At 38.5% G+C, this 16,105-nt stretch overlaps 1 protein-coding gene across 3 annotated transcripts in view; it reads left to right on the forward strand.

Moving 5' to 3' along the window:
* The window catches only part of alk (ALK receptor tyrosine kinase), a 335,775-nt gene that overhangs the window by 303,718 nt on the left and 15,952 nt on the right, over positions 1-16,105 (forward strand). For all 3 annotated transcript variants that reach the window (XM_067478980.1, XM_067478981.1, XM_067478982.1), the window contains 7 exons: positions 3,528-3,638; positions 5,289-5,430; positions 6,370-6,537; positions 7,122-7,220; positions 11,025-11,180; positions 12,332-12,445; positions 14,670-14,856. In XM_067478980.1, the coding sequence (XP_067335081.1) occupies positions 3,528-3,638; positions 5,289-5,430; positions 6,370-6,537; positions 7,122-7,220; positions 11,025-11,180; positions 12,332-12,445; positions 14,670-14,856 (977 nt within the window). The remainder of the gene's footprint in view (positions 1-3,527; positions 3,639-5,288; positions 5,431-6,369; positions 6,538-7,121; positions 7,221-11,024; positions 11,181-12,331; positions 12,446-14,669; positions 14,857-16,105) is intronic.

Consider the following 16,105-nt stretch of genomic DNA (forward strand, 5'->3'; position numbering starts at 1 on the left):
CATTTTTGGAGTGTTTTATGTCCTTATGATAAATAATACGTATGTATGATTATAGGTTATCAGTGGAAGAACTCATCTGTGCTACTTTTTTAGATTTTTGTATACACACATCACCCTAGCACACGCATTGAGGAAAAGTATCAGAAAACTGCTCTGCTTTTGTTTTTTAAGAGAAATTAGTCCCTATTAAAACTCCCATAAGCACAATTTGGTACTGTTGCTATTTAGTATTGCCAGACTATAGCAGAGTGTTAGTTACTGTCAGATAACTGTCATAAATACCAGATGTGGTTCAGTCTTCATGAAGACACACATGCATTTGTTTACAAGTTGAAGCTCCTACTGAACCAGCCAAAAAGCGTGAGAAGCAAAGCACAATGTCAGCTATTGTGTTAGAGCAATTTCACAGGATTTTACACAAATATGATGCTAAACTATGTGTATAGTTTTCTTTACTGTCACTCTGACAGGTAAAGCTAAACAGCAGCGCAACTGAAACACTGTTACTGTAAATAGGTTTCTGTAAAAATCTTGTCTGATGTAATGTGCATGCTGCTGCAACTACAAACAAAAGCCAGTGGTTTTCCAACAAAGTTGCGTCTTGACGTCAATATGTATGTTCACACAGATTTCCTCCCATGCACCAGTCAAAGTTTCCACAAACCGAATCGGAACAGTAAGCCAACTAAAATGACCTTGAATTACTGTACTTTGACTTGAAGTGAAACTCTGGTACGCAGCTAAACAACATACAGTAGCTATAATGTTACAGCAACCAACGTAATAACACGTATGTTCATTAGTGGCTGATTGAGTCACACTGGAGTGTGTAATAGTGGGAGTTGGTTCTAATGTTTTGCCCCCCTCGACTCCAGTACGACTCCACCACCCACTATAACCTTAATAATAAACACACAGCAGAATTATGACCTTTCTGACAGTTTTCAGTTTTAAAAACTGTTAAATTATAACTTTGTAAAAGTAGAATTCATGGCAGAGCTGCTGTATTGATTGTATTGGATTGTAAAGTTGTACCTAATGGAGTAGACAGTAAGTTTACATGGATGATGAAAAACTAAAACTTCACTAACACAACTACGCATCAAGCAAACACAACGGCACAAAACATAGCAGCTAATAAGTCATTACATACTGGTCCAACAGCAAGAATGCCAGCTCCGCTCCTGTCTTTTATCTATTTTAGTTCTCGCCCACAAGTAAAATCCAGTCTGACATTTACGCTTGTTCTGGGCTGAAGCTGTTGCTCAGCTAACAAGCTGCTCAGGCTACACTTTCTGGGCAGACACAGTGTTCTGCTGTCCTGCACACGTTCTATCATCCTCACTTCCTAAAACATCACCTTTGTGCCACATCTGCCTTGTTTAGCCCATTGATGTAGTTTTAGCAACGCTGAGAATAACTATAGATGTGTTATGAGAATAGTGAACTATGTGGTGTAAAGCATCATGCAATTATGTCATGACATGGCATCTGACCTCTCCGGGACGGGACTCCATAGTCCACTTATTCAAGTATCCAAGCATGTTGTGGGTATGGCAGGGAAGCTATTCTCCTTATTACAAGTCAGTGTACCATCAGAACAAATTATTTGAATGCAAACAAGTTACATATTTGGCCTTTAATGTTAACCATGTGTTATGTGATGACAACAACAGAATGTTGTCAGAGAAGCATCCTCTTAAAAACGGTGTTATAAATGTTCAGGTCAGTGATTATAGAACTTGTAAAAAAGAAAAAAAAGAAGAGTTCTTCAGAAAGGCAAAGAATGGTTAATGTATAAAAGAAAGTAAAACTCAGGTCAAAATTTCAAATATAAAATGTAAGTAATGTAATGTAATGTGTTAAAAATACTAGTTTTCAGAAAATTTATTTTATGATGTTCCGCATTAACTTTCTTTGTGTCCTGGATGATGGTAGTGAGATACCAGGCAGCTCAAGTGCCAGTTGGGTTTCATTTCCAGGAGGCTGAAAGTGTAGCTTAGCAGGCAGGGGTCCACACCACTGTCATCCTGTTATTAGGTTTTAGTGTACTGTGTCTTGAAGTGCTCAGCACAGCAGAGAGGGACAGGACTGCTCCAGCGTCAGACAAAAGTCTTTTAAGGTTCCTCTTATTTCCCCACAGTTCTGACAGTGAGAGCCATCGACTTTCTCCAAAGGGTCGCTCGGAAAGTGATTTGTGCTGAAGAACACTGTTTTCTCACACCCATGCTTCCCTCTGGTGAGGGAAATGATGCTCCCCCCGGTCCTGACAAACACTTGCTCTTTCCATGCATGTTTTACGCTCTCTAAAATTCTGTCTCTCTCTCACACTCACACACACACGCGCACACCGAAAAAACAACCCAAGCTGCCTTTCTTGCCGTTCTCTTTCTCTCTCAGACACAAACTCGACTTTTAAGTGAGAAGCTGCAACTACAGAACAGGCTGAGGCAGGGAAAGAGCGTGAAAGACTCTCCCAGAACATTTGAATGCACAGCCTTTTCCGCCCTCTACCTGTCAGTCACACTCACTGAAGTCCCGCCTCCTCCCTTCTGGCCCTTCACAGTTTCGGTTCAGACAGATGAGGGAGTCAGGGGAGCAATGAGTGACTGTGAGTGTGTGTTTGTGTGAGGTTCAGACAGACTGAGAGGAGGAAACGTATGCCCTCTCACTCTCAAAGTAGGACTGGCTCCAGGCTGTTCAGCATGAGTGCACACACAAAGCAGACACATCAATTCACTAAACCTGAGCTATGGTGCAGTCTCTGCATCTAGTATCATTTGTCAACAAAATGTCCACTTTACCGGCAAACAGAGTGAAACCACAACAAGCTGATTGACAGTCAGTCTTTTCTTATTGTTTAACTTAAAAACATAATGTCATTACAATCATTTTTGGATAATTGCTTAGCTGTTTTTATATCCCTTTAAGATTAAAGGTACCATTGTTAGCATGCAGTAAAAACATCATGTGAACATGAATATGAATACAGTAACAAATGCAGACAGGTTTGACAGAACCGATAACTCTTAATAGGAGAATAACGAGATAGTGAATTCAGTGGATGTAATTATAATTTAATACATTTTCTTAAATATAAGCAGAGTCTTGCTCTGTTTATGCATCTTTCTGCATTATTTGCTCCAATTAGGTTTTAAACCGTATAGAAATCATCTCGAGAGATGCCTTCTTCACTCAGTGACATTAATCCTTCATTGGGAACAGGAACTGTTCTCCAACAATATTGCACATTTATGAAAACACAGAGAAAGAACGTCAATACACAGACCACGCTGGAATTGTTTTTTTTTTTTTGGAATTGTGTTTTAAAGAGAACATCACTCTCTGCTTTTCAGTTCCTGTGGGCATCTGGATGTTTCTGCTTGGTATTTGCTAACCATTGTAATGCTAAAAAAACTTAAGACTCACAGCAGCTGGGGTTTGGCAACTGCTCAGCCATTTCAGACACAACTGACATCCATGAAAGCCATTCTTCAGAGAACTGACATCTCTCTCCCTCCCTGCAGTCCAACGCCATGCTGAATAGGATCTGCCTGGAACAGAGTGGCCCAATGGTGAATAAAACTCAAGTGAAAGGGGGCGGAGGAGGAGGTGGCGGGGCTACGTATGTGTTCAAGGTAAAAGGATGCTGAAGGAATGATGCACACAGAAACAGAAGAATGTTTTTATATTTGATATTTTAGTGGTGCACATGATTTACAGAAATTTGATTTGCATATTATTACTATATACACTAGATTATCTGTATCTGTAGTAAGAGAGAGTATCCATATATTAACATGTCAGCTCACTGTACCATTTAAATTTATATTATGCAGTATTGCATTTCCAAAAAGCAATAGAAGTATGTGATTTGTCAATTTTGCTTGAACCTTGTCTGACAAATGTATGAAAGATGGATTTTAGTCTTTTCAATCAAGAACTTAATTGTAATTTAATAAACAAATTTAAAGTTTTAATTTTTAAAAAAAAAGTTGGGACAGAGACCTGTTTACCACTGTGTTACATCACCTGTACTTTTTGGCCCTGATGCGTCCCAATATTATCACAGATTCTGGCTCACTTCTCTCACCCTTCACTGATAACAGCAGAGACGTGAACTCGTCTGAACACAGAACATGTTTCCCCTGTCTTTTGGTTAATGGGATATGACTAGTTTAAATTTGCATTCCTGGATGCAGCGGTGGACTGTGTTGAGTGGCAACAGTTTTCCAAAGTAGTCCTGAGCCTACTTGGCTATATTCAATATGCTAGCATGACTACCATACCACACAACCTTTTCATTAAGAGTTCCTCTGAGTCCCCGAATCTTTTCAGAATATTATCTACCGTAGATGGTAAGAGACCTAAATTGATACACAAATATTCTTTTTGAACTGTCTGACAATTGTCTTACAAAGTCTGGGACAAGGTAGTGAGCCATGACCCATCTTTGCTTAAAAAATAGTACCCTCCCCTGTTATTAACCTGCTAATTTTGAAATCATCCAGAATGATGTTACTTAAATATCTTATAAATTTTCAGCTTTAATTTGTCTCTGTCCAAACCTTTTTGAGTTTGATGCAGGCTTTAAAATACATTTCCTTTTATTTAAAAAAAATGCAATGAAGCTGGTCAGCGAAAACATTGGAAATCTTTTCTTTGTACTTTTGTCAGATTGGTAAGTTAAACCTTTTTTTTTTGGCTGCATTTAAAAAACACTTTCTAGAAATGCTGTAAAATAAAAGACCTTATTAGTGGCCTGTCACTAAGTACATCAATAATCATGAAGAGCTGGAGGAAAACCACCAGGGACACTTGAGTTATTTTGTAAACTGATGCTAAAACCAGCAGCTGGTTAGCTTAATGTTAAAAGTGGAAACAGGGAAAACAGCCAGCTCGGCTCTGTCACAGTGTAATGCTGTATGTTGCATGAATAACCCTTGCGAATGCTTACTAATAATAATAACGCATTATATCATGCTGTTTAATCCGTACAAAGCTGAAAAAAAGTAGCGATTTACCAAAATTAAATAAACATTGATTTGTGAGTTTTAGTGGTGATGATACTGTAAGTGCATTTTTTTTTTTTTTACCTCTGGACAGAGTCAGGCAAGCTGTCTGCTGCTTCTGGCTACATATTTAGCATAAAACCATGAAAGTGGTTTTAATCTTCTCATATAATTCTCAGCATGAAAGTGAATAAGCATATTTACCCAAACATAGTGTTTTTCCTTTGAAAAGCACAAGTCTCCACATAAATATAACTCTAAACAACAATGACCCAGGTGGAAAAAGATGTGTACACCCCTCTTATCATCGCTGCTGGGGGAGGCGGCCGGGGCTACAGCAGCCAATCAGAGACCCAGCTAGAGCAGATGGACTATGACCTCAGCCAACCGGGACGCAATGGGAAGTCAAATGCAGCAGGTGCGCTACACACAGCTCTGATGTGCATTGGTAGCATAAGTATATTTGTGCTGCAGATTGTGTGTGGGTCATATGCATGTGCAGAGAATTACATTATACTTTAATTGTGAGACCAAAGTTACATGAGTTCAGATTGAGCTTGGTACAGGTAAGGGGCAGTGTAGTGACTGTATATGAAATATTAAGACAGTAATACAAAAATGATGAATAGATGACTAAGTATTTGTGCATATCTACCGTACCTGTCCTTGCAAACAATGTTTTTTCTGAAGGTGTTTACTTCTTTAACATGTGAATTCAACCTATGGACCCTCTTCTCTTGATTATTCATATTGAGCTCTGTCGTTGTTGGTTAGAACTTTCACTGTAATAAAACATGCATGCGCAGTGCAGGTTTATTAATTATGTGTTTAGAGTTGACAAACAGCATGGAAAACACAAAATATCAAGGAGATGAAATGAGGAAACTCATTCATGAAAAATGAAATATTCAGCATGTCTGTGGCATTGCTGTGAGTCTGATGAGGTGTGTCTGTGTTTTTCCCCCCATGTGTTTGTGTCTCTAAAAGGGGAAAATGAGAGGGGAAAATTAAATTAGCTAGTGTTGGGGAATATGAGAGGGATTAGTTTTATTAGCTAGATATTTAATCTTGTGTTACCAAGTCTCTTTTAAGGGGCTTTTCTGCTTTTGTGGTCCAACCCATGTTCTTATCACTAATGGGGCCTGTTTTGTGTAGAAATATATTTGGTGTGTGTGTGTGTGCAGCCGAAGTCATGGCACATTAATTTATGCAGTATATTACCTTTTTTTTTCAATATCTGACCCACTTAAGAACTCGTTCTCTGAACTCTCTTCCTTTCGCTCGGACACACACACACACAGTGATTTGAAACACAGCACATAATTTCACATCATCTGAATTGTGTGTTTGGTGACAGGTGGAGGCGGAGGTTGGAATGACAGTGTTCCTATCAGTCAAGGTGGCAGACCGCTGGTCCATGGGGGCCAAGGAGGGCAGGCCTGTCAAAAGTTTTGGCAGACCCGTGGTGGCTTTGGGGGCGGCGGTGGCGGCTGCATGGCTGGGGGTGGTGGCGGAGGCTACAGAGGTTGGTCTGGAGAGATGTCGGTGGTTTTTCTGAATGGCTTCTGGAATGACCCCAGTGTTCGTTTATATTGTCATGGGTGTTATGCTGAAGGTGCCCAGATAGCAGAGTTTATACAGATCAAGGATCAGGTTGAGTCCCTAAAACAGATGCATGTCACCTAGTCTCTCAGTATTAAATTTTACAGTAGAGTTTTAAAATATGACATTCTGTATCTCATACACCTTTAGGCACCGGTGAGCTCTGATGATCCTCAGTAAAATAAATGGGTCATCACAGCAGTGAGATGCATGAAAAGAAACTAAAGAAAATTTAAAGAGCTGGCTACTAAGGATAATACTCTACTTGGTGCTGCACATCAGACTATGTTAAGTGAATTGTTAAATACATGTAAACATATTTATTCAATATATAAACAGGAAGAGTGCGACTGACTGTAATGACAGCAGGTCATGAGGCAGTAAAAAAGTATTATACAGACAATGTGCAGTATGCAGTACTGTCTGTTGAAATGATGATTGAAATGTGGACTCACTAAATATCATCAGTGGCACTAAATGTGTTGTCATTGCCTTCTTTGTCTCTAGGTGGTAACACCTCAATAGATAACAACCCCAAACATGATGGTGACGATGGCACGTCCTTCCTCGGTCCAGATGGTGACCCCTTCCTTTATCCTTTGAAAGGTAATAAATAAGGATTCTGGATTGTTTTATAAAAACATGTCGACAGTCCAATTTGTCAAATTTGTATTTGTCATCATAGGTAAGCGTGTGTGTTTTTTACTCACTTGAATGAGAAGAAAGGTTTTTGCAATTTGCTTTAAATTTATGTTGTCACTCTTTAATATCAAAAAATTATTCTATTAAATGTAGAGGCAATATCTAGAGCTGTTCATTTCAGCCGATGAATGCAGATCGGATTACCCACCTTTTATTTTATGCTTGTTGTACATTTAAAACTGAAAGGTACTGTACTAAAAAAAACTACAATTTCTTCTATAAGCTTGTTGAACTTACATCATTGTAAAAACCCCTCTTTGCTGAGCGCTCCAGTAAAATAGAGAGAAAAAAGAGAAAATGGGAAAGACACAAAGTGCTTTTTAAAAGCTTTAGTTGGGCTAAGGTACGCACACACACAATATCTCCCCCTCATTGACTTTTAATACAACTGATCTTGTCTAGTGAGGCAGCTCCTCTTTCAAAAACCACAGTCCTCAATTTATCACTGACTTTACTTCGGTTCCTGTGGAAAAAAATCAAATATGTATATGTCATTTTCTAAATATCAGGATTGTGAAACTTTAAAAGTTTGTCTTATAACAATATTTATTTATAATACAGTACAGACCACAAGTATTTGGACTATAACACTTGTTTTTCTTCAAGTTCTGTGAAATAAAATTTACTTTTTTAAAGTCTTAGCTTTAATTTTTATAAGTATACATTTAGATTAAAACAACTGTATGTGAGAAATAGCCTAAAGCTTATGGATTCAAAATTATTTAGACATTGACATGAAGTCAAACAACATCATTATATTTAATATTTTGGAGGAAATGGTTCGTAGGCTGCCAGACACTTTAAACCTTACATCACTGGACTTCTCTGCAGCTCCCTTCACTTTTGCTTGTTGTTCAGTCTTTATTCTTTAGTCTGGTTTTAAGCAAATGCAATGCAGCTCAGTCAGACTGAGATTAGGTGATTTAGTTTAGTGCTGTCGTCCTGCTGAATGATGAAATGATGCATTTCACTGAATCTGGGCACACAGAATGCTTTAGTATGTCTCAGTGTTCATCCTGTAGCTTCTGTCAGCAGGGAACTATCAGTTTGCCTCTTCCATTGGCAGCTATACATGTACATGTTCAAGCCCTAACAGAAGCACCACCGTGTTTGATATATGAGGTGATGTGCTCAGGGTTATGAGCCGTTTCTCTTTTTCTTTATGCTCTTCTCTTTTCATCCTTTTGATAGACGTTGGTTTTTGTTTCATCAGTCCTTAGAACTTTCTGTTGCCTTTCTGTTTTCGAGGCTTACCAGGGGTTTGCATCCTGTGGCGAATCCTTTGAGGTTATGGTCATGAATTCTTGTCTTGTTCGTTGACAAGAAAATATGTAGACCTACATCCTGGAGAGTTTTCTTGACTTCTTTTTAAGCTTGGTCACTTTTTTGTACCTCAAAGTAACAGGCAATTTGAATCTAAACGGCAGCTCTAAATCTACTTTGAGACAAATATGAGTACTTTTATGCATAACCTAATGTTAAAACAGTACACAACATTTAGTTCACTGGCAAAGTGTCCAATTACTTTTGAACTCTTGCAGCGTGGGCACTATGTGTTAAAAGGGCAGTATTTCCTACAGTTATTTGAGCGCTGGTGTACACCTACTCAAAAGACACTTGGCACAATAATGCTGTATCCGTTTTATGTCAAACTGAATGTGCTACAGCACAGAACCTAGAGAAGAAAAAAACTTTTATTTTTACAGTGCCTTTCAAACCTCAGTTACTAATGGCACGACAGTAAACACAAATAATGAAAGAGAATAAAATCCAATGCATGAAATATGAAACAATATTACAGTATACAACCTTTACACTGGCTAGACCATAACTTAGTGTTCTACGTCCAGCTACACTCGTGACAATGACAATAATACATTATATGGCAGATAATAAAGATAGACATCAATTTATAGTCAACATCTGTTTATGCATCTGTTTGAGGTTTTATGATTAAAGATTTTATGTTCCTACATAGGATCCTGCTCACTTCCTGGATAAGTGTGAGTAGTATGCATGAAAAAAGGGAAGTGGCAGGATTAATAACCAGCAATTTAAAACAAATGCCTAAATCTTTATCGAAACATGCAAGATGAAATATCAGGTTGTAATATCTATAATTTGATAACTTTTATATTATCTGTGTAAAGATGACATTTGAGGACATTTATGGCTTGACGTTGGAATCACAAATGGTCGCACCAGTAATTTCCTTGTCAGCTTGAAACTGCACTGGCAGATTCTGGAGCTCAAATAAAAGCAGCAGGTGATGCCGGACAAACCTGCTGTGTGCAATGAAAGATATAAAAAGGATCAAAGCTTATTCAAATAATGTTGACAGAGGCAACTGGTTTGCAGTAAAGTGCCCTAATCCACTGAAAAGAGACTTCTAGAGGCTTCCTAACCCGCCTGGAGTAACGTAAATAAAAGCAAGTCATCTAATCACATAGCCATCACTAGATGATGACAGGTCTCAATTGACTGGCATTGTATGACTGATAAGATCTGCATGACATGATCTAACTAAGGCATTAATCAAAAAGTTCAAGATTAGTTAAGAGATTTTTCACATAGTGTGTGTGTGTGTGTGTGTATACACACACACACACACACACACACACACACACACACACAATATTATATCAATAAACAATGAACAAGAGTGCAGACACTGTCCAAGAAATATATGGATCATTGTCTTCCTCATTCCAATAGAAACAAGCTGTAATGCAATGTCGCACCAAAACATTAGTATGGAGTCAACATCTGTGCTTGAAACATTTGTATTCTTCTATCAAAGTGTTCCCAGGTTAGACTTATGTATTCGTACTTATTAAGTAGATAGCAGAATGATGAAGGAAAATACATCTGCAGATAAGTGCATTTGCTTTGCCTACTAAACAACACAGGCTTTCACAGAAAGCCCATAACTAATTCATGTTAGACTGATTTGCCCCCGATTGCTGTGGTTTACAATTAGGAGTATTTGTACATTTTAAATCAGCCAACGAATACAGCAGATCCTTTCAATGATCACCATCAGCAGAAAAATAGTTCATTTAGCTAGTTCAAGGTAACATGCGGCTGCAAAGAAAATCTCACCGCATTCAGTACAACATGATGACCAGCCATGGATGGATTTTGTGACATGCACAGCTTTTACTGTTGGTGAAATTAAATCACACTTGGGCATCAATATGTGTAATATGAGCAGTTGTGGCAATAAATCTCTACAAAATGAATAGAATTCTGATGCTGTGTTGAAGCCACCACCGCAGCAATTACCACCTCGTTCCACCTTTCTATTGCTTTAAACTGAAGACCAATCACACCTACAGTAACCTCGTTGTTTTCTATAGATATAAAGATAACTCTGTTTGTGGTTGTGCTGTAAATCAGCCTGGCAGCTTTGGGAGGTTCAGCTGTCAAATCTATCTTGACCTTTTGAGTATTAAACACCACATGGAAACGTATTGATGGTTGATGTTGTTATTTAGTATGTTGTGCGTACAATAAAACCTAGAACCGACCCTCCTACAGTCTTTAATTTTTTAAATCTTTTCCTTATATTACTGAGGGCATCCTGATAATGTCCAATCAAGCCCTATTCATTTTGAAAACCTCTGCATTTTGAAAACCTCTACCTCTGTGTGTGTGTGTGTGTGTGTGTGTGTGTGTGTGTGTGTGTGTGTGTGTGTGTGTGTAAAGCTATGGAGGGGGATGGTGAGGTGATCATCAGTCCAGTGCAGAATTGCAGCCACTGTGAGAGCGGTGAATGCCACGAGACCAAGAACAGCATCGTCTGCTACTGTGATGATGATCTCATCCTGGCACCAGATGGGGTATCCTGCATCAATGCTACAGGTCTGACATAAAAGAGTTATGGTTTCTCTTTCTTTCTGTCACACACATGTGAGATTAATCCAAACATAAAAGTGAGTTAAGCTGTAATTGCACCTGTAATAGACTGTGACTCAGTGAATAGATAATGAATTAATCTACAAAAGTAATTAAGCCTGGGGGGGCTCTGTACTTTATTGAATCTTTATCTGAGGAAATGTTTTTAATAGCTTCTTAATGATTCATAATAATCATCAATCCATAGGATAAGCTAACCTCTTAATAAAAAATGGTTACACCTACTGTACAGCAGTCTCAGCTAGAGTGAGTCCTGTTCTGTGATTTCTAATTTATATCTGTGCTGCAGTCCGATAAAGGTTCCTTATCTTATTATGTCAAGGGTTTAGAATAAAGGATTTCCCCTCGATACTGATGTAGTGACATTATACAATAGATTATGAAAGCATTTTTTAATGGGCCTAATGAGCCTCAGTTAGCTGAGCTCATTAGGCCATGTCCACCTTAACTTCTTGGACTGAACCGTTGTTAGTTCAGTATATAGACAAACCCCAGTAGAGCTAGAATCGCCCCTCATATTATAATTAGTAATTTCCGATGAATAGTGAATGTATGAATGTAGATCTGAAATTAATTATTATGGTGGATATAACTTCATAATTTGAAGATAAGCCTGTGAGTATTTTAATCATTTCCAGCAGGGATCATCAACTGGAGGAACATTTCTGAGTGGGCTGTTACACCCCCACAGCATTCCAATGGTAACTTTGGCTCAATGGGCACGTTGGGGACACAGAATCCAGTCCCCTTGAAATACACGTGGAGCACCAATGATCTAAAGTGTCTCCTGGCCCTGTCATTAGTAAATCTGTCCTCAGTAATGACAAGCATTAGATAATTCTATAAGGCTAGGACATAAAGGGCCACAATCTCAGTCTGATCTCTCTCGATGTGCAGAGTTGTTCCTCAGCTTAGACGAGTGAAAAGAGGTCTGAAAAGAAATTGCTATGCGCTGGCCATTGCTGCTCCTAAGCTCTGTTGTGTCATCACTTTCGAATCATTAATTAAGTTGGGGATCGGAGTTGCCAGGTGAATGTTAATAGTCCTCTAGGGAGGATAACAACTGTGCTACGCTGTATTTCCCCCTTGTCCTGCAGAGATGTCCCCATTGCCTCCCCAGCCGTCTCTTTCTCACTGGGCACTGGGTCTGTCTGTGGGCACCTCAGCCCTCATTGCTGCCCTGCTGCTGGCTGTCTCTGGAGTCATGATAAGTGAGTACTGTCAAATGTCGCTATAAGTTATCAATGATAATTTGAATTTTCTAGAACCATTTGGAGTCAGCCACTGTTTTCTTCAGCATATAGGACTATGAACAAATTCATGGTTTGAATCTTTCCTTTAGAAAAGTCAAGAAATGTTTCTGTCCATCGGTACTTTGTGTGCCTACTAAATTTCTTAAAGCATTACATTGTAGAAGTAATGTATATTTACTGTGCAGCGCCAGTAAACAATGTGAGAAGAGCATATGTTTCACTGACATTGAAAGAGTTGAAAACTATCCTTCTGGCAAACATGGCACATTTACAATATTGCTAATTATTGTGAAATGTCCCTTATATAAAGATTAAAATAAATGCAAATAAATTCTACAGGTGAAACAAGCCTTTTACATTTTCTGAACTCTGTAAAACATATGTAAATTACTTTTGTAACAAATGGTTATGTACGTTGGCCAAGTGAGAAAAGCAAATTGTAAACTAAAGAAAAAATTTAGAATCTAAATAAATCTTAGCCATGCTAAGTGAAACGACACACAGTGTTTAATGTAGAGGCAGGACACTCCTGCTCACATGAGTCAAAATCTCCAGTAGATACGTTAAGTGAATTTAAACTATTGAACTAATACAATTATCATAATCGTCATCAAATCTACTCATGAAAAAACGAGTCCCCTTGGGCAACTGAATGGAACGTCTCACCTGGGGCACCAGAATGTCCAGAAACAGCCCTGAGCAATCCACACGGATATTTGAAGACACTGTGTGATGCAGATTAGAATTGCTATTTCTGCCCTTCCAGCTGCCACATGACTGATGGGGTTACCAGTCGCTGTTGCATATATTGTGAATATATCTTCAGCTTAAAACTATGGCTCCCAGTCAGGGGATTTTATACACTTATCAGTCATACTCAGTCATCGCTGACAGTTTCGGTGTCACACGGTGGTAATTTTCCCATCTATAAACTTTAATGCATTGCATTATGGGATTGTTAGCAGAATCTAGTTAAAATGTATTATACAGTAAGTATGTAATATTATATATGTTTTTATAATAAATACTGTATATTCACTGTAAGGACAGTGAACTGTATAGTGAACAGGGAGTGATAGCAGAAACAGTCATGCACATTCATGTTTTGATGCATAGAAGTAAAGTAATGGTTTAAAAGAACAAGAGACTAATACAGTACCATGTGAAATCTCAACAAAGTGGACAATGACCGAACTGAACAGTGAGGAAGTGACAAAGTTGAAGTAGTTGTTCTCAACAGACCATGGTACTAAATGTCTGAGGGGTTCACATTGCATCGCAGAGATGTTTAGTTCTGTTTGCACACACTCACACAGATTTCTCCAAAGTTTGTACCCTGGTCCCTCTCAGATGACCCATGGTACGTTGTTGTCAGCATTGGAAGTGAGCCAGTGCAGATGTGCATGTCTGCTTTCAGGCTATTACAGCCAGACATATGCACTCATTGAGCCATCATCTCCCACACACTCCCACGCTTACACTCACACTTGCAGACCAACACAAACGTCCAAACTCCCACTTTCACTTCTGCACACACATCGGTGAACGACGTGGTAACAGCGGAGGTGTGGGATCACCTCTGTGATGAATGAAACACGCTAATGACGGATGGCTGCTTAGCCAGCAGCTGACAGCACTCGTACATTAGACAGCACTTGGTAAATAAATAACTCCCCTACGCACACACATGCATACACACAAATACTCTACCAATGTGTTCAAAATCCAGGTTAAAGCTTGTAGGACTATAAAACGTGGTTTTGAGGAAAATCTGTGTTTCATGCTGTGGGCTGTACTGCACAAAGTGTTTTTTGTTTGCAGTGTAAAGGAAAAGGTTTTCATTCTCTTAGATTTGTGCTTTCTTACCATGCATGCACATTTACTCGTACAAGGCAGACTCAAATGCTAAAGGTTCAACTCTAAAACACGGCATATCTGAATATTTTAAAGAAAAAAAGAAAAATCGAAAATTACATAGTGAGAAATCAATAATTTACACACACAAAGGATTTCATTTGATAAAAAAAATCTGCTATTGTACAAGCAAGAGGTCTTGAGAATACTAATAACTGTAAAAGCAATAATTTTCTACTAGACAAAGGGTTCGAGGTTTTGCTAGTTTTTGAAACTGTGGATATCTCAGTAGTGGAATGAATCTCCTCTTTCATTTTCATCTCCCCAGTGTACAGGCGTAAACACACAGAGCTGCAGTCTATTCAACTGGAGCTGCAGAGTCCAGACTGCAAGCTCGGTAAACTGCGGGCCTCAACCATCATGACCGACTACAACCCAAACTACTGCTTTGCCGGCAAGACAGCATCAGTCAACGATCTGAAGGAAGTACCGAGACGTAACATCTCACTCACGAGGTGAAATATTCTAGACCCAACTACACCTTTCATGAAATGTGGAATCATTGATTCAAGGATGACAACAGAATCTGATAACATGCTTTGTTATAAGGTCGACATAAATATATCACTGTGGATGAAGTAACTGTTTAAATACATTTTGAAATTTTAAGTGTAAAGCCCGAGTGTATGGGTGTATAGTTGAACCAAATGGCTGAGAGATTACTTTGCAGTGCCCTTTTAAATTGTTAATGCATCTTTCCTATGTTTATAGTTCACATTTTATCATTCTGGCTTTTATTCTTTATGATAAATAGTTTTTTGTTTTTCCTTCGGCTCCTTGAATATTTCCTATTATATAAGAGATATGCAAGTCATGAATCAAGTAAAATACTGGTGTCAAAGTTCACAATTCTACACTTTGAGATCTGCAAAAAAGATTTCACGCAGAAAATGTTGTGTGCCTTTGTGGATTCTGAGCAGCTGATTTAGATCACTGACTAGTATCTTTACCCAGCCATTTTCTCAATTTCCAAGATTGGTTTAATGACATTGTTCCACTTGATCTTCATCATCACCTTCTTAGCACAGCAGAACTCTTCCCTTGTTAACAATTTCAATTTGTTTCACAGTTAACAAGCATCATTCAGACTTTAAACTTTATTGTATTAACTGTGCCAAAAGAAAGGTAAACACAGATTCCCAGCTGATGGAAATTCCTTGCACAGTGATGAATCCCAAATGTATATGTGTGAATGAATATGTAATATGTAAACTTATTCAGTCAGCAATCAGTCCTTATCCATCTACAAGCTGCTCGTCTGTGTTGCTGTTTGCCAGTTTGGATCAAAGGCTGCAGAAAACAGCCTAATGACCTAATTAAAAGAAGCGAGTGGACGAAATGTAAAATCCAGAATGAGTTTTATTTGGTTTCTGTTTTCACTTTAGTGTTTACAGTGTTCACATTCTGTTTGAACAGTATCGAAAAAGAATGATATCTAATTCAGTGTAGTAAAAGGAAAAAAAAAAGAAAATCAATGATAGTGGAAATTTATTGTCTTGCACTGAAGAAGGACACATGCTGTCATGTGCTCATATTTAGTGTCTGAATTGGTCCAGTATAGATTCTCACTGCAGATCTGCCATGTCAGAGGAAGACCTGCACACAGGAATGAATCAGGAAAACTTTCTGTTTACAATATTTTAACAATAAAGTGAAGGTTCAGAGAGCAGCAGGGTTTGTTGTCTCTAGTAAAAGCACCATGAG

This window comes from Channa argus, chromosome 16 (genome assembly GCF_033026475.1).
Source record: "Channa argus isolate prfri chromosome 16, Channa argus male v1.0, whole genome shotgun sequence".
In the NCBI taxonomy this organism is placed as follows: Eukaryota; Metazoa; Chordata; class Actinopteri; order Anabantiformes; family Channidae; genus Channa; species Channa argus.